Below are 18,850 nucleotides of genomic sequence, written 5' to 3' on the forward strand. Positions count from 1 at the left end.
TTGTAACAAAGCAGCAGGTAGAAGATTTCATTTGAGGCCTAAGCTGTCTTGACATTCTTCCAATACAGCCTTCCCTTTTGTTTAAGCCCAAAGCTGCCAAAAAGCGTTCCTTTTTTTTTTTTTTTTTTTTTTTTAAAGTGAAGTTATTTGCCTCGGAATAGGTTTCTCAGGCAGAGCTTATTCAAGGGATCGTGTTACCAACACATTGCTTTTTTTTGACTCCTGTCACCCCTGAGGGTGTCACGTCAGCCCACGCACTGCCCAGAGTCTGGGGTGCTGCCGTCACCGGGTCTGGCGAAGGTACCTCTTAGTCTGGGACCAGGCCCCCTTTGCCCATCTGCCCGCTTTTGTGTGTCCCGTTGGTTCTTGCACTGTGAGGGAACAGACAGAGCCCCCCTCTCTGTATTGGGGGTTGGGGACAGTGACAGTTCTCCCAACTTCAGAGCAGCTGTCTAACCTCAAATGATGGGTTTGATTCTGGGGTGTGAACCATCACCTTAGATTTCTGTGATTCAGAAGACATCATGTGTCAACCTTTGTGAGTCCAGGTGTAAACTGACAGGACCGGTGTGGGTTGTGGCTACAGGAAGTAATTTTAATCCTTGCTTCTGTTCTTAAGGCAGAACACTCTTGAAGCCATTCTAAGAGGAAAATCTGGGGTTTTTGTTTAACCCTCTCAGGAAGAAATGGGCTAGCTTTTCCACAACCCCCTTGCATTAATTTCTTTATCTCCTGCTGACTTGATTTGACTGTGACCAGCCTAAACCTTCATTGGGCACTATGTTTGTTTGAGAATCAGCTGCCCATCTATGAGGTGGTAACCCAAGAGGCCTCGTTAATTGGAGGTGATAAATCTGGGTTTTCTTTGTTTGAAGAAATACATTCGGAATTATATCAGTGAAGGCAAATGGGGCACTAGTCCAGGCTCAACCCCGAGACCAATACTTTTCCATCCTGAAGCTACTAAATCCTTCTGTCAAGCAAAAGCTCCCACAGGAGGCTAACAGTTGAAAACAGGCAAGTGCCTGGCCTGGACTTTGAGAGGGGCGTGTTCCTCAGAGGACAGACTGGGAAAATCACTGACTTAGACTAGAGAATTCTAGAATTTCAAATGCTGCAAGAACCTTAGAGATCACGGTCAACGTTCCCACACCTCGTTTACCAGCAGATGCTGAGACTCAGGGAAGTTTAGGGGGCTTGTTGGTATCCCACAGCCAGGACCAGACCCCAGGCTCCTGGCCATGTGGGCCTCCAGGGGTACCCTGGGCTCCCTTTCCCCTCTTCTGAGAGTGACCTTGCTGTCTGCCTGAACTCCCGTTATGCCATCAACACAAACGTGATTTTTTCACCCTTTCGCAGCATTTCACCAACCAAAGGGAAGAATTCGAGGGGACCAGGGAGAGCATTCTGGTGTGGCTCACGGAGATGGACCTGCAGCTGACCAACGTGGAGCACTTCTCGGAGAGCGATGCCGACGACAAGATGCGCCAGCTGAACGTAAGGCCTGCTTCCTTAGCGCCTCCCCAAAGAGTGCACCTAGGCAGGGGAGAGCTGTCCAGGTACAGACTTCACCTGATACCCTGAGAGCAGGTTCCAGAAGTGTCAGAGCAGCCAGACTGCATCCACCTGTGAACTGCCAGGTTATCACAGGCAAGGATACTGTTCCTTACAGTCAAGGGGTATTGGAACGAGGCCCTTTATTCTCTGTCGTATGTAATCATCCAAGGGGAGAACGCTCTTGCGGTTCCAGACAGAACTTCACAAGATGCTGTTTCTCCAGCACTTGAGTCGAGTGCAACCTGTGGGCTGTAGCAGGAGGAAACTCTCTCTCAAGAGTGGGGTCAGGGCACTTCCCTGGTGGTCCAGTGGGTAAGACTCCACACTCCCAATGCAGGGGGCCCGGGTTCGATCCCTGGTCGGGAAACTAGTTCCCATATGCCCGCAAGTAAGAGTTCACATGCTGCCAAGTACGACCCGGCGCCACCAAATGAATAAATAAATATTTTAGAAATAAATTAAAAAAAATAAAAGACCTTTCATTTAAAAAAAGAAAAAAGAAAAGAGTGGGACCAGGAACAGGTATCTTCTCTCCCACTGTCACAAATGTCTGTACTACACTTTAATTGCACTATAATTCCCTCCTTGGCTAAATAATACAAGAGGTTGAGAAATGGAAATTTGCCTTCCATGGTATAACGGCACCAGTGAGCATTATTACTGTGTCAGCAGAAATGCCCAGTGGAGACTTACTATGGGAAATTTTCTGATTCTACCAAGCGTCAATAAGACAAGGTCTGTCCCTCACACCCAGTAACAGTAAAGGTTCATCCATGTCAGACCTTTAGAATCATTGTAACTGGAAAAGTCAGTGCCCAGAAGGGGGAAGAAAAAAATACATACGTATGATCATTTTAAATTCTTAAATCTTTGGAGTCACTTAGTTGAAAACTGATGAAGCTTGAGTTTGAAATCCTTTCTTTCTCATATTCTAAATAGGGTTTCCAGCAGGAAATTACATTAAATACCAATAAGATCGATCAGCTCATCGTTTTTGGGGAACAACTCATTCAGAAGAGTGAGCCCCTGGACGCCGTGCTGATTGAGGATGAGTTGGAGGAGCTGCACCGCTATTGCCAGGAAGTGTTTGGCAGGGTCTCCCGATTCCACCGGAGGCTCACCTCCCACGCGTCGGTAAGGGACTTCCCCGCACGCGGGGCTGCTGGGCCACCCGAAGTGGATGTTTGACTCCACTTTTAAAGAATTGGGAAAGTTACTGTGCGTGGTTAACAATGATTTATTCTATGGTTAAAAACAAAAAACAAAAAAAAAACTATGTTTTTGTTTTGCTGAAGTATAGATAGTTGCTGTACGATATTATATAAGTCGCAGGCGTACAGTATAGTGATCCACAATTTTTAAAGATTATACTCCATTTATAGTTATTATAAGATATTGGCTGTATTCCCTGTGTTGTACCATATATCGTTGTAGCTTGTTCTATACCGAATAGTTTGTACCTTAGTCCCCCACCTCTATACTGCCCCCTCCCCAGTTCCCTCTCCCCACTAGTAACCCCTAGTTTGTTCTCTGTATCTGTGAGTCTGCTTTAAAAAGCTGAGTTGAAAAGTGCTCTTTCCACACTTACTAATATAGAGCCAATACTTACTCAGAAGCCGCCAGTTCCCAGTGGTTAATTCTGAAAACTGGATACCCCCGTTCTAGGGCTTGGAAGATGAAAAGGAAGCCTCTGAGAATGAAACGGATGTGGAAGACCCCAGAGAGATCCAGGACGACTCTTGGCGTAAAAGGAGAGAGAGCGAGGAGCCCTCGTCCCCTCAGTCCCTTTGTCACCTGGTGCCCCCGGCACCAGGGCCCGAGCGCTCCGGCTGTGAGACCCCCGTCAGCGTGGATTCCATCCCGCTGGAGTGGGATCACACAGGTGACGTGGGGGGCTCCTCCTCTCACGAAGAAGACGAGGAGGGCCCGTACTACAGTGCGCTGTCAGGTATGGACCCACACGGCTAAGTCCTTAGCACCTGAGCAACACGGCCAGCTCTCAGTGGTCAGAGTCCAGGCTGTGGCTGACCCAGACTTCCTGTGGCTTCCTGTGTCTGTCCTGCCCACCTTTGACCTACCTGAGGGCTAGCTCATTCCTATTCCTGGTGGAATGAAAGGGAAAAATAAACAAAGTCCACGTTGGGACATGAAGGCTGTTTGCTGATGGCTCTCGATAGACGGGAGGCTCATCAGTGGCCTTTTCAATTGAGTTTTTCAGAATATCAGTAGATTGAGTATCTCTGTCCTTTCTACGCAGTTCGTTCCCCTCCCACGCCGCTGTTTCGGACGGTCAGGAGTTAACTGAAAAATTCCTTCTGGTTCTTTAAAGCTTTTTAATAAAACAGATAAAGGGTAGTGACTTTTCTCCTCCCAGGTGACAATGTTTCTACTGTTTTAACTTAATACTTGGGCATTCATCTACAGACGCCTGCAGTGAGGAAAATGACATTGTTCTTTTTCAGATGTAGAAATCCCTGAAAATCCTGAGGCATATCTTAAAATGACCACAAAAACTTTGAAAGCGTCTTCTGGTAGGCCCCTGCCCGTGCATGCGTCTCAACATGGCAGCGTCCTGTGGTGCACACTGCATCCTAAACCTCGCTCCCGTGTCATGTCTGACCTCTGCCTTCTGTGGACACCATGCGCCTTGGTCCTTGTGTCATGGTGTATTTGCACTGCCGTACTCACACATAGCTTCGTGCTCCATACAAAACCCTCCCAGACCAGAGCAGTCTCCACGCCATCCCTCTCCTCCCCTTCAGGCCTGTGCAGAAGGGAATTTTTCAGGTGCCTTTTAAAATTTTTATTTTTCTCTCCATCTCACTCAAGCCCTGTGGCATGGGCCAAGCTTTCTTCATGGTGGCTTGGTTTAGAACTACTACCCTGCTTACGGTGATTTCCTGGGAAGAGGGTGGGGAGGTGGGGGGGTGAGGGTACTGTTGCCTTTGCCGCAGGAGAACACACCTCCCTTTCCTTGACTTGCAGCTCTGATCTTCATTCCCTGCCCCATCCCCACCTGCAGTGGTTGGGGAGAGCCACGAGCGGCCCTTTGGTCCCCTAGTCCATCCTGATGTTTACTCTTCCCTCACTCCTAAGAGGCCTTCAGTCCTCTTGGCCCCCAAACCTGGCCTTGCCGCCAGCGCCCCCCACCGCTAGAGCCCCCGGCTCCAAAAGGCCACTCATCCCACAGCAGATCATGTGTTTGTTGTGCTCCATTGTGAACCCATCTAGTGAAGGCCCAGTGTCGCTCAGTTGCATGAGTCTCATTTCATTCCCTTCTGGGACATACTGACATTTTGCAAACATGCATGCTTTGCAAGGAAAGCTGCAGAACTCATGTTATACTATAACCTGATGCCATGTTACCCATGACCTTTTTTGTGTAACTAAAAACGAATGCTTTGGTTGGAGAGAATGGACTGTCACTTGCTATTTTTTTTGTTTCAGGTAAATCCATTTCTGAAGGCCACTCATGGCATGTTCCTGACAGCCCTCCCTGCCGCAAGCGCCGCTACAAACAAATGGGAGGTGACAGGAATGTCCAGCCCATCCCCTCCGATTCCAGCACCCCTTATAAACCAGCCTACGTAAGTCTTGACCCCACTGAGAGCACAACCCAAGTGCATGAGTAATAGTTAAAATATTTAAAGGGAGAGAGCTTTGGGTGTATGCTGTTTGTGCTCACTCCCCAGGCATATTTTGGGTTGGTTTTCCCATGGTGACATACTTCATGAGAACTCTGGCATAACTGACTAGACTTAGAGATAGCTGTCTGGCCAAACACCGTCTTTGAGTGTTGATGTGCCATGACAGGGATTATTACTGTTGAGTCAGTCATCGTGCAAACAGCGGAGAAACAAAGTGCAGGCCTTCCTGAGCCGCTCCTGCACTCCCAAACCTTTGATATGTTTACCTTGACTACACATCCTATTCAGAAAATTGTGACTTCCTATTCAGAAAGGTTTGACAGTGTGCAGTGGTGGACCTGGGTTTGATTCCCTGCCCTACCAGTAAATGGCTCTAGGACCATAAACACTTTACCTTGCCTCTGTAAGCCTTCCTCACCTGAGGATAAACCTACCTTACATAATTGTTGTTAGGATTAATGTGTATGAAGGTATAAAGGAGGCCCTCGAAGTGGTCGCCACTATTGTTATTGTTGTTACCACTACTGTATATGGTTTGTCGTTGTTGTTAAACCAGTGACTGTTCCCTCTTAGTTGCTCTTTCCTCAGGCAACACGAGCCCTTGCCATGCTCTGGCTACGCAGCTGTTGCGGACCAGCCTGCGGAGGATTTAACGTTGGCCCCGGATCATTCTCAGTACAGAGAATTAGTGACGAGCAAGTTGAAATTAAGACGTCTCACACATTTTTAGTGTCATCTCTTAGAGAAACCAGAAGTGGTGTGAGCATCACTAGATTGGTTGTCAGAGTGCCCTCTGTGTGGAGGAGTGAATGTTGCTAGATAGTTGGAGAAGGTTCTGCCTAAACACGGTCAGACCCCAATCATTTGATAATGGGCTGCCTGTGCCCAACTTGGAAACTCTTCCTCTTGCTTAGCAAGCAGTTATCATTTTTAATCTGTCCCTCTGTGGTGCCGAATAAGACCTGACAGTCCTGGAGGGAGAGCCCCCAGCACCTCACCTTTGCTTTGCATCCAGGACCATGTGGTTTGGCCTCTTCCGGTTACTATGCTTGTGTTCCTTATCTGGCCACTTCAAAAGCTCAGCCCTTTGTGTGTGTGTGTCTGCTACCCCCAATCTGAAGGTTTTTGGGTTTTTTTCTTTTCATTCCACACAAATAGGCCATATGGACACAATCCAAAAACCATGAGTTTTCTAAAAAAAAAGATATTTATTTTTGGAAAGTCCTGAGATGACAGACCAGTCAGCTCTGTGATAACACAAGAGTCAATATGTACAGTGAAAGATAAACGCTTGGTAACGAATGACCCTAGGAGGCAGGTTTGTGCTCTGTTTCTGATTCCTGGTGATAATAATGCCAACCAGCTCTACGGAGTGACTGGGAGGGTTAACTAAAATTTTGTAAAATACTGTGCAAATGTAAAAGCGCTAACAATACAGTCTGGTAAGCTCAACGATTGTTTTGAAGTCTTTTTGCATGGTTGGATTGAGGAGTGTTAGGAAGCCTCAAATTAAATCAGGCCATTTTATTCCCAATATTGACATCTTACCTGCTTACCCCTCCCCCTGCGCCTTTGCTGAAGCTTTATTTCTGCCATCAGCTCTGCTGCTTATAAATGCTACCCATACACTAAAGTGCCTCTGTATTACCAGCAAGTTACCCTTCGAAGGAAAGGGCTCCTATATCTTCATTTCTTACCTGTTAATACGAACCAAGACATTCTTCAGACGCCTTTAAAATGTATAGACGGTAACATAAAAATTGTCTCATTCTAGGTAAAGCTGCTGTTGTCTCCAGGGACTGAAGGTGGCAAAGAAGATCCAAGAGTCCTGACTGGCGGCCCACAGCAGGAAGACGAGGGCCTGGCTGCTCTCACCGGGCAGCAGTCAGGTACAGTTAAATTGGGCCATTGTTATGAGGTAGAGACTGTGTTTTGGGTTAGTTGGACATTTACTTTAAGACACTGCTCAACAGAACATTGATTAGGAATTGACCAACTACATAATTCACCAAAACTGCTGAACTTGGCCTATAGCAGCCAATGTTATTTTAGAATCAGCTGGCTTGTATTTATGAACAAATTCCTGTTTGTTATTTATTCTCTAAATATTGACAAAATGAGCCTCATGATAAAGGGTCTGTTTTTACCTGCATGACTTCGCTCGTATGTGAAGATCGGACACGAAGATGATGACCAAAGAGTTGTGTCGGGTGTCTCCTCGAGAGACCAGGAAAGTCATGACTCAACTGAGCCTAAAGTCAAGTTCACAGCATCGACCTGATCATTCATGGACAGGGAGGAGAGTGCCCTTTTTTTTTTTTTTTTTTTTTGCGGTACGCGGGCCTCTCACTGTTGTGGCCTCTCCCGTTGCGGAGCACAGGCTCCGGATGCACAGGCTCAGCGGCCATGGCTCACGGGCCCAGCCGCTCCACGGCATGTGGGATCTTCCCAGACCGGGGCACGAACCCGCATCCCCTAGCATCGGCAGGCGGACTCTCAACCACTGCGCCACCAGGGAATCCTGAGAGTGCCTTAAATACAGCATGAACTGGAGTGCTGCACCTGGGACCACAGTGCATCTTGGCAACATGTTGGGCCTCCTAGCAGCTCCCTACTTCGTCCCGGCCTGTGTGGGAGTGCAGCAGCACAGGCCTTGAACCAGAGCGAGGGAAACATGCTGTTCCACAGTTGAGGGACGTGATAACCCCCAAACCCCAAGGCTTCTGCAAGGAGCATCCCCTGCAGGTTTTATCACTGTGACGCTGAATTAGTTGGAAGCAGAGAAATCTGTTTGCATTATTGCTTCTTTTTATTGGCGGCTTTTTATTCCAGGTGCCTTTGATAGATGGGAGTTGATCCAAGCGCAAGAACTTCACAGTAAACTCAGAATAAAACAAAACTTGCAGCAGCTGAACTCTGATATCAGCGACATCACCACGTGGCTGGAAAAAACTGAAGCAGAGCTGGAAACATTAAAGCTGGCAAAGCCTCCCTCCGGTATGCAGGAAATGGAACTCCGAGTGAAGAGGCTGAAGGTGAGTGAGGGCGTGGAGGGGGAGAGGACTTCAGAACGCATGTGCACATCAGATCCTCTGCCTGCCGCGTCGGGGGCAGCTCGCACACGCTGTGTGGTTAGTAGCCTCTCGCACTTCATTTCTGTAACTGGCAAGGACCCAGGTGAAGATTTGTATTTTCATTCAGAGGAGCGTCTCCAGATGATCCCAAAGCCCAGAGCAGTGCTGGGGAGGTGTGGCTCCCATCTGACTGCTGAGGGACCCCTAGACTCTTGTGGGACCCCCACCGTGGCCATGGACAGGCAGCCTAAAAACACCCTTCCAAACTGTATGCAGGCAAGACGGGGGGTGGCGTGCTGAGGGGGAGGAGGAGGACAGCGCACCTACTGACCGATTCTGCGGCCTGACCGGTTACTCTGCTACGCAGTTAGGAGCTGTCACCCACACAGCCAGGGAGCAGGGATGGGGCAGTTTGAGCCCTGCACTTTGGGGTGCTCCGAACATGAGCCTGGGCTCCCAAGAAGACCCAGGATAGGAGTTTTGGGGTATCCAGGCAGTCTTCACATTTGTACTATTGTTTTACTTTGTGCACTGATACATCAGGGGTTACCATTCATCCTAAGGAATAACACTTATGTGATACTCTGGGGCGAATGCAGGATAACTATGTGTGCTTTATGTAGAAGACTTTTAATCTGATCCAGAAATGTTATTAAGCCAGACAGAGGCCAGCAGGGTCTATTCATGCCTGCGGTGTAGCTGGTCCACCGGGAGACGGGCCCCGTCTCTCAGCCCAGTCATCTGGCCAGCCAAGTCGTGACCTTGTAAGGCAGCTCCCTTACCTGAGGCTTCCCAGCCAGTGACAGGCGACGTTGCTCTTGTATGCCAGGCCACGGCTTAGAGAAGTGTTTGGAAGGTCCGTTCCCCACTGAACCCCACATCACTGTTTACAGAGTGCCTGACCCAGTCTTTTCCCTCTGTGGTAGGAGATACTAAAAGCCTTTGACACCTACAAGGCCTTAGTGGTTTCTGTCAACATGAGCAGCAAGGAATTTCTGCAAACTGAGAGCACCGACTCCGAAGAGCTCCAGGATAGAGTCGGCCAGCTGCGGCTGCGCTGGGACGCAGCCCAGGGTGCGGTGGAGAGCTGGAGAGAAGGCTTACGGCTGTCGCTCATGCAGTGCCAGGTACGGCGACTCAGCACCCAGCCGGTGCCCAAGGCCCAGTCCCGAGCACAGCCAGGCCCACGTGGGTGGGAGAAGAGAGATGTTTATCATCTTCAGGATGCTTTCGCGCAGCCAAATATGGTTTGCGTTAGGAAGCATGTGCTTTATCATTTGTTTCCAAAGTGGCCCACCTGCTGCCTCAGAGACCCGACACGTGCCCTGCATTTCCCACTGTGTTGCCCAGACCCACCGTACTGTAAGGGTTCCAGCAAGCGTTCACTAGGTTGGAAGTGTCACACCAACACTGCCCTGTGTCTGTCCTTTTGCCAGGAACACTGGATAGCAGAGTGTTAAGAGACCTGGCCCTAGAACAAGGAGCAGTTTAACCCAGCTCTGTAGTTTTAGTAGCCGTGTGACTGTGGGGAAAACACTGCACCTTCTAGACCTCAGTTTTCTCATCTGGAAAATGGGTATAATTCCAGGGCCTACCTCACAGGGTTCTTTTTAGGACTAGACGCATATAACCTTGACCCAGCACTGGCCACACAGTAAATGCCCAACAGGTGAGCTCTGACCCCATCCTAGGAAACAGAAGCCCACCAGCAACCACATGCAGCACTGTCTTTGGGCCATAGTCTGTCCTGTTGGGGTGTCTCCCTTGACCAGTGAATCCAGCAGATGTGTTAAATAATTTGTGTGCTCTTCCTAGTAATAGCAGGCGGGGTGTTCTGAAGCCCCACCTTTCTGCCAGCACTTTTAATGTGGCAGAATTCAGCGTGCCTCCTGGGACAGGGCCGAGCGCTCTCCTGCCCTGCTTTCCCTCATTTGGGGGCCCTGGCATTTAGTTTAAATCTGGCCCTTGTATTCACTGGATAAGGACCAGCAGAGCAAATGACAATGATGGATTAGCAATGGCACGCTGCTTCCCAGCACACCTGCCTTCACAGTCTAAGAAAGGGACATGCTCTGACGTCTGCTGTTTTTAAGGACTTTCACCAGCTGAGTCAAAACCTGCTGCTGTGGTTAGCGAGCGCCGAGAGCCGGAGGCAGGAGGCTCGTGTCACTGACCCAGAGGCAGACCCCCGGCCCCTCCTGGCATGTCGGGAGGAGCTCCTGGTAAGTCTAGGGGCCCTGCGCCACCACTGGCCTCTTCAGGAGGTCAGTGCTTAGGTGGCCTTGCCTGGCGTTTCTGGAAACAACGCCCACATGGTGTTCTGCCCTCGTGTTCTTGGTGGTGTCTACGGAGCATCCCTGTGCTGTTCCGAAGCAGGGTGACTGCAGGGACGAAAAGTCGTGGCCCAGAGCAGGGAGTCTTCAAGACTCTCAGGAACTGGTGACGGAGGCGTTTGGCAGGATCCTGAGAAACTGAAGGCCCTTTGAAGTATTTTTCCCTTGTGAATACAGCTCATTTGGGAGGAAACATGGTGTTCAGTCACCTGACAGTCATGATGAGCTGTATGAGTTTTCCATAGCCACATACACAGTCTTTCTTCTGGGAGGGTAGTTGTGTTTTCATATATTTATTTCACCAGCAAGCCAAGGTGAGACCCCCCATATATTCTCACTTGCACTCAAGGTGACATTTTTATCCATATATTTGTATGTGGTTTAGTTTTAAACATTTTAATCAAAACACTGGTCATTGCTTAAAAAATATTTTTTTGTTCCAAAATCTTCATAAAGCCCCCGTGTCCAGAGCAGCTCTAATAGAGCTTTCTGCAGTGATGGAAATGTTCCATAGCTGAACTGTCCAGTGTAACAGCTCCTAGCCGTGGTAGCACACAAGCACTTGACATGTGGCTGCTGTGACTAAAACTGAGCTTTTAATCACGTTCAGTAGCCACCTGTTGTCCAGCGGCTACCACGTTAGACATTGAGCAAGACCGCACAAGCAGATTCACTTGATTCCTTATATTTCTCAATGGTACGCGTAAGCTGCGCTTTGTCAATTTGTCCACTTCCTGCCATCGGGGATGAGGGCCTACTCTTCCCACACCACCCCCCTCACTCCTTTCCTCTAACTTCTCCAGCATCACTATTGTCTTTAGAATGAGAAGGAATAAAATAAAATTAAAAATAGGGGTAGAGTGTAACCAACTTGCTATCTAAGTGACGCCAGGCTTGAGGACAGGCAGGCAGGTAGAAGAAGGTGGTTCTGAGTTGGGTACCAGCCACCACTCATCCTGGAACTTCCCTGGCACGGAGAAAGCTTCTTCCGGCCACACTAGCTTCCCTTTCGGTAAGCAACTGTTTGACACGTTTTTATTTTTAGCAACTGGAAAAGGAGCTAGTGGAGCGTCAACCTCAAGTAAACTCCTTACAAGAGATTTCCAGCAGCCTGCTTATCAAGGGGCACAGAGAAGACTACATTGAGGCTGAAGAGAAAGTCCATGTTATTGAAAAGAAACTCAAACAGTTGCTTGAGCAAGTGTCCCAAGACTTAGTGTCCTTGCAGCGAAGCCAGGTGAGTCCCCTTGTAGCTTCTAAATATAAAAATGTATGCAAATGGGAAAGCAGTGTGGCAGCCCTGCCTGGGGAGGGAGGCCACAAGCACGTGGCAGCGGTCAGAGAGGCGTCGTGCCCCTTTGTGCTGTGTGGCCCTAACAAGTTACCAAAGCTCTTCAAAGCCGCTTTGTCATTTGTAAGAGGGAGGCAGCAACAGTACCCATCTATGGAAAACAAGCCAGGTCCCTCCGTCATTTCTGCCTTCACTGTTCTCACATGATGGTTTCTGGTCCTCTCCCTGTCCTGGTCACTCTCCTCTGACCACTCTTTTGTCTATCTTCTTCTCTTAAAATGTGATCCAGCTCAGAACAAATGGACTCACCAGACGTAGGGCAGCCCCCCTCCCCTCCATCCCAGAGTATATATCTTTCCTCCCGTGCAGCCCAGACTATGTGGCCACGTGATTACATCACCCACCGCGAGCTCACTGTCCAGCTGTTTCTGTCCCCCTCCTAACGTGTGCCCTGGGTTTTTAATGCAAGTGGCTGGCCTCACCTCGTTTCCATCCCCTGTCGTCTGAGAAAGGCCCTCTTAGAGGGGGGAGTGAGCGCACCAGAAGAGCCCCTCCTTTTAGAAGGATCACAGTGGGGAAGGGATGAGCGGTGCAATGAAGAACCTGCAGGAACCATGTTTTTGTGCTCTTGAGACTATTCAGAGCCTTCTGTTTCCCCGAACCGAACTCTTGGGGTGTGGATTTCAGAACCCAGACTCACCTGTGCCCAGCTTGGATGAAGCAGACCCCGGAGAGCCTCTAGCAACACCTGTGCCAACTCCCCAAGCCAAGGTGAGAGCCCCCTTCTGCCAGGCGAACAACACTGGTTATTCTTGAAAGTTATTGAGATGACAGGGACTTGGGCCTCCAAGGCCCCATCCAGTATTTCATGATAGCACAGACTTCTGCTTCAACCTGCTGGTCAGTAGAGCGGCTTACTCCAAAGATTAAAAAAAAACAAACAAACTTTTAAATACCTAATGGAAAGGCTTTCTTGTGCTCAGTACTCTTCCCTGGTGGGACTGTGCTGGCTGTGGAAGCTGGGAACCCTCCTGGCATTGCTGAAGGGGCTTCCTGATCTCTCCGTGGCAACAGGTCAACAGGCTGGAACGTGAAACTCTCCCTAGTTTAACTGAATTATTTCTTACTTCAGAGAGTGTAATCTCAAATGTATTACTCTAGGCTCAAAAGCTTGGCAGGAAGACAACCTAAGAAAATTGTATAATTTAAGAAGGAGGAACGTTTTATCATTGAGAGGACTAAACTATCTTCAGTTTACTAATTGGATTATTTTTGTCTAGCAGCTCAGAGCAGAGATAACCACAAAAGACAAGAACAAGACAGCCAGCAGGTAACAGCATTACAACACCAGCAATGGGTTCCCTGTCCCACACTCCTCTCCCCTCAACAGGCTTGCTAATGCCACTGTTAAGGTCTTTGGAAAAATTGTTTTTCTTGTTTTCTTCCATTTGGAAGGGGCTGGGCTTCCCTTCCAAAGCTGAATCCCAGCCGTGGGCCCCATTTTAATCTCAGGTCCTGATGTTTGTTTTTACGCAAGCAGGGGGGTCAGGTCACGGGAGTGGGGTTTGCCTCCGGAACCTCCCGATCAGCTCTCGACCTCCTCTGTTGCCAGGGTGCCCAGCCCCACCGGACCCGAAAGCTCACGGCCCCAGCGCTCCTTCCTCTCGCGGGTGATCAGGGCGGCGCTGCCCCTTCAGCTGCTCCTGCTGCTGCTGCTGCTCCTGGCCTGCCTGCTCCCCTCCTCCGAAGAGGACTACAGCTGCACTCAGGCCAACAACTTTGCCAGGTCCTTTTACCCCATGCTGAGGTACACCAATGGGCCACCCCCCACCTAGAGGCTGCCCGGCCGCAGCACCACACCCACCAGCCTCTTTGCGCAGTGCCCGACTCACAGCCCCAGACCAATCTGTGGGTGACTCTGAGCATTGGTCCAGGGACCACCTGCTGCGGACACCTCCCTCTGGGCATGACCAGAGAGAGCTCTCTCAGGACCCAGGGCGGCTTTCAAATGACCTTCCCCCAGGGCAGGGACCCTAGGCGGCCATCACCCCGGGCAGTTTGGCAAAGCTTAGTTGATTGGTTTCAGGATCTCTGGAAACTGCAGTTTCCTGAAGAGCCAAGCACTTTGTGAATTTGGATTTGTCAAACCACATTATTAAAATGTAGTGAATATGGTCAGTGAACAGCAGTGTTCATCACATAATACATATTACAGAAACAAGCAAGCAGATTCCGCCTCAGAAATGGTTCAGAAACTCACACGCGCCCTTGGCTGATTGATTGAAACAATCATATTTAAAATATTTAGAGTTAATTTTACTTCAATCAGCAGCAATCTTGGAGCTACAGGTTATAAAACCAAAATGTTCTGCTCAGTACTTAGGTCTGCTCTTTTATATTGCTTTAAATTTTTAAAGAAATTATATTGCATGGATGTGGTTATTTGTGCATATTTTTTAACAATGCAGAATCTGTATGAATAATGTAAACTTTGATTTTTTTAAAAAAATCAGATTTTAGCTTGAGCTTTTTGACTAATGTACAGTAAATGCCAAACAAACTACAGACTTGATAGGGACATTTTTGTAAGTTAATTTTATAAGACTTTTCACATTTAAAGTGGTGCTTCAGGTTTTGTTTAACTGTTTGGCCACGGGCGGGTGGGGGGGGTTGGTCCAGAGACTTGAAGCTGTTTGTGGTATGTACAACTCAGATGTTTCTCATTAAAAGAAAACAAAAAAGCCATACTTTTGTCGTACTAGATTATATTACAAAGCAGTTAAACATTATATGTAATCTTCCATAGAGCAAAAATTATTTTTTAAATATTTGAGGAGATTTACGGGTTTTACAGATTTTGAGCTAAGCTTTATATTCTACTTATTTATCTTTGTACAGAATAACTTATGAGATCTAGAAACCCACACCTGTATAGGAGGTGATTACCCCGTGCAGTGAGCCTCCAATGCTGTAGGGGGCGATGAGGGCAGCACAGTGTGGAAGGTGGACGTGAAAGGATCATTTCACCCAGATTTTTGTATTCCCAGCTCCCTCCAGAGTGAACTAACACATAGTGTTTAACAAACGTTACAGGCAAAGCCGTCTGCTTTCCATTTCCAGCACCACTGTCTATTTCCCGCCCAAACAAAGAGTGTGATTAGAAGTTACTGATCCAAATGGAACAGAATTGAGAGCCCAGAAATAAACCCACACACCTACAGTCAATTAATCTTCAACAAAGGAGGCAAGAATATGTAATGGGAAAAAGACAGTCTCCTCTTCAGCAAGTGGTGCTGGGAAAGCTAGACAGCCACATGTAAATCAATGAAGTTAGAACATACCTTCTCACCATGCACAAAAATAAACTCAAAATGGCTTAAAGACTTAAACATAAGACAGGACACCGTAAAACTCCTAGAAGCGATCATAGGCAAAACAGTCTCTGACATAAATCTTACCAGTGTTTTCTTACGTCAGTCTCCCAAGGCAATAGAAATAAAAACAAATGGGACCTAGTAAAACTTACAGGCTTTTACACAGCAAAGAAAACCATAAACAAAACGAAAGGACAACCTACAGAATGCGGGAAAATATTTGCAAACGATGAGACCGACAGGAGCTTAATTTCCAAAATATACAACAGCTCATACAGCTCAACAACAAAAAACAAACAACCCAATCAAAAAATGGGCAGAAGACCTAAATAGACATTTCTCCAAAGAAGATATACAGACTGCCAACAAACACATGAAAGAATGCTCAACATTATTAATCATTAGAGAAATGCAAATCAAAACTACAATGAGATATCATCTCACACCAGTCAGAATGGCCATCATCAAAAAATCTACAAACAATAAATGCTGGAGAGGGTGTGGAGAAAAGGGAACACTCTTGCACTGTTGGTGGGAATGTAAATTGATACAGCCACTATGGAGAACAGTATGGAGGTTCCTTAAAAAACTAAAAATAGAATTACCATATGACCCAGCAATCCCACTACTGGGCATATATCCTGGGAAAACCATAATTCAAAAAGAGACATGTACCAAAATGTTCATAGCAGCCTATTTACAATAGCCCAGAGATGGAAACAACCTAAGTGTCCATCATCGGATGAATGGGTAAAGAAGATGTGGCACATATATACAATGGAATATTACTCAGCCATAAAAAGAAATGAAATTGAGCTATTTGTAATGAGGTGGATGGACCTAGAGCCTGTCAAACAGAGTGAAGTAAGTCAGAAAGAGAAAGACAAATACTGTAGGCTGACACATATATATGGAATTTAAGAAAAAAAAAATGTCATGAAGAACATAGGGGTAAGACAGGAATAAAGACACAGACCTACTAGAGAATGGACTTGAGGATATGGGGAGGGGGAAGGGTAAGCTGTGACAAAGTGAAAGAGCGGCATGGACATATATACACTACCAAACGTAAGGTAGATAGCTAGTGGGAAGCAGCCGCATAGCACAGGGAGATCAGCTCGGTGCTTTGTGACCGCCTGGAGGGGTGGGATAGGGAGGGTGGGAGGGAGACGCAAAAGGGAGGGGATATGGGAACATATGTATATGTATAACTGATTAAATTTGTTATAAAGCAAAAAATAAAAATAAAAGTAAAGAAAGAAAGAACCATTGACTCAAAAAAAAAAAATATGACACAAATGAACCTATCTATGAAACAGAAACAGAATCACGGACATAGAGAACAGATGTGGTTGCCAAGGGAGAGGGGTGGGGGAGGGGTGGAGTGGGAGGCTGGGGTTCACACATGTAAGTTTTTATACAGAGAATGGATAAACAACAAGGTCCTACTGTATAGCACAGGGAACTATATTCAATATCCTGTGATAAACCATAATGGAGGGGCTTCCCTGGTGGCGCAGTGGTTAAGAATCTGCCTGCCAATGCAAGGGACATGGGTTCGAGCCCTGGTCCAGGAAGATCCCACATGCCATGGAGCAACTAAGCCCGTGTGCCACACCTACTGAGCCTGCACTCTAGAGCCCATGAGCCACAACTACTGAGCCCACGTGCCACAACTACTGAAGCCCACGCACCTAGAGCCTGTGCTCTGCAATAAGACAAGCCACCAAAATGAGAAGCCCGCGCACCGCAACGAAGAGTAGCCCCCGCTCACTGCAACTAGAGAAAGCCCACGCGCAGCAATGAAGACCCAACACAGCCAAAAATAAATAAATAAAATAAATTTTAAAATAAAATTAAATTAAAGATAAAGCCAGAAAAAAAACCATAATGGAAAAGAATATGAAAAAAAAAAAGAAGTTGTTACTGACCCAGTTCCTCAGTTACCTGCTCTTAACCTGCATCTCTTGACACTCGGGAGACACCATGGACTCGAAGCAATCTCGGTCCCTCTCTCCTTCTCTGCAAAGTGCAAACCTTGGGGAAGCCAAGGAAGCTTGTCAGTAGATGAAGGCCAGATTTCAGCACTGGTGGCCCTTCAGTGGGTCAGACACCCCAGAAAGTGTGCAATTCACCAGTAGCTTTATGTGAAGGGACCAGCTGAAGAGAACTGTCTTTACCAAATTGTTGGAAGTGATACGGACACAAAGGTACTGCTTTACCATGCAACCTCAAAGTCTCTTTTAACTCTGAAATAATCCATCTCTTTTCATGGATTACAATAACCGTAGAGGGAAATTTAAGTGAAAATATTACCCAAACTTTTTCTTTGAGCCATTGAGTTGGTTAGAAGGTCCTTGCTCCAGGTTCTCCAGAGACAAAAGGCAGAATATCTCTACCTCCTTCCCTTCTTTCCAGCCCAAAGGAGGTGACTACTCTAGAGACCTTTTCTGCCTGTAAGGAGGGACTCTGGGGCAAGTCCAAGTTGCAGAGAAAGGAGAGTGTCATTTGCATTTTCAAGTCTAATGATGCACACCAACTCTCAGGATAGAGGCCTTTGAGTCTTGAGTCTGTACTCCAGGCTTCTACCCCAGGGAAGCCTTCCTTCACCCACAGCTCAGTGTGTTCCCCAGCTCTTGTTATGAAATAATCTGTGTTTTACACCTTCAAGAGATTTTACATCTTCCATTCCCCACGTGCAAGAGAAATTTTCAAACGACTCTTGGCATTAAGTTAGCGTCAGTATGAAGGAATTACTTTTCTCTCCATCTCTCGTGGGGTATAATACTAATTGACTCAAATGAGGTAATTACAGAAAATTACCCCCCAAACTGATGCATTGCATATCAGGATTTTCATATTTGTGAGCTGCATTTTACTTGAGCATACAATGCCTTTGGTCATAAATCACAGGTGTGAGATTACTCAGCTAAAGATTAAATTGCTGCTGTTTAAAAAGTCTTCAGCAGTTTAAGTCAGAGATTCTTAACTCTTGAAATTGTATGTAAGCATTTTGTTTATGTACCTTTGTCCAGGAAGAGTCTGTGCTTTTCATCAAATTCTTAAAGGGCTCTGCAAACCTAAAACAGAATAGAATTCAGAATAGAATGGGAACACTGACTACTTAGCCTAATTACTGAAAGTTCTTATACTCCCAACAAATACATTTTTAAAACCAAAATTATGAAAAAACACTTTATTTAGCTTATGTCACATAAAACTTCTTTCTGCAACAGTTCCATAGACATTAAAGGCACACAGCAAAGAAAAAGTAGTACCTGGAGGAATGGAAAGCAGGTTTCAAAATCTGCTTTCACACAACAGCAGACGTTCATTTGTCCAAAGGCCCAAATTTAAAAGCCTGCTTAATGGTACAGAGCATTCATCTGAAAAACATGACAAGTTATAGCCAGCCAGTGGGCTCTGAGGTACACAGGACCACTGAATAACAACGTTACAGGACCTACAGTCATGGCACTTAGACACCCAGCACAGAAAGAGAAACACAGCAGCACAGATTGTAGAGTTACAGGAACTGTTCTGGGCTAGCATATCGTCAGAGCTTTGTCCTTCC

At 47.0% G+C, this 18,850-nt stretch overlaps 1 protein-coding gene across 1 annotated transcript in view; it reads left to right on the plus strand.

Annotated features, from left to right (window-relative positions):
- Window positions 1-13,737, plus strand: part of SYNE2 (spectrin repeat containing nuclear envelope protein 2) — a gene marked incomplete at its 3' end in the record, with an annotated part of 274,897 nt that extends 261,160 nt beyond the window's left edge. The window contains exons 103-115 of the mRNA XM_079701370.1: window positions 1,360-1,497; window positions 2,497-2,691; window positions 3,223-3,505; window positions 4,020-4,088; window positions 5,005-5,144; window positions 6,979-7,093; window positions 8,037-8,239; window positions 9,205-9,405; window positions 10,372-10,500; window positions 11,657-11,848; window positions 12,590-12,673; window positions 13,183-13,232; window positions 13,515-13,737. Of these exons, the coding sequence (XP_079557496.1) occupies window positions 1,360-1,497; window positions 2,497-2,691; window positions 3,223-3,505; window positions 4,020-4,088; window positions 5,005-5,144; window positions 6,979-7,093; window positions 8,037-8,239; window positions 9,205-9,405; window positions 10,372-10,500; window positions 11,657-11,848; window positions 12,590-12,673; window positions 13,183-13,232; window positions 13,515-13,737 (2,022 nt within the window). The remainder of the gene's footprint in view (window positions 1-1,359; window positions 1,498-2,496; window positions 2,692-3,222; window positions 3,506-4,019; window positions 4,089-5,004; window positions 5,145-6,978; window positions 7,094-8,036; window positions 8,240-9,204; window positions 9,406-10,371; window positions 10,501-11,656; window positions 11,849-12,589; window positions 12,674-13,182; window positions 13,233-13,514) is intronic.
- Between the last annotated feature and the right edge of the window lie 5,113 nt (window positions 13,738-18,850).

Source organism: Hyperoodon ampullatus, assembly GCF_949752795.1.
Source record: "Hyperoodon ampullatus genome assembly, chromosome: 3".
In the NCBI taxonomy this organism is placed as follows: domain Eukaryota; kingdom Metazoa; phylum Chordata; class Mammalia; order Artiodactyla; family Ziphiidae; genus Hyperoodon; species Hyperoodon ampullatus.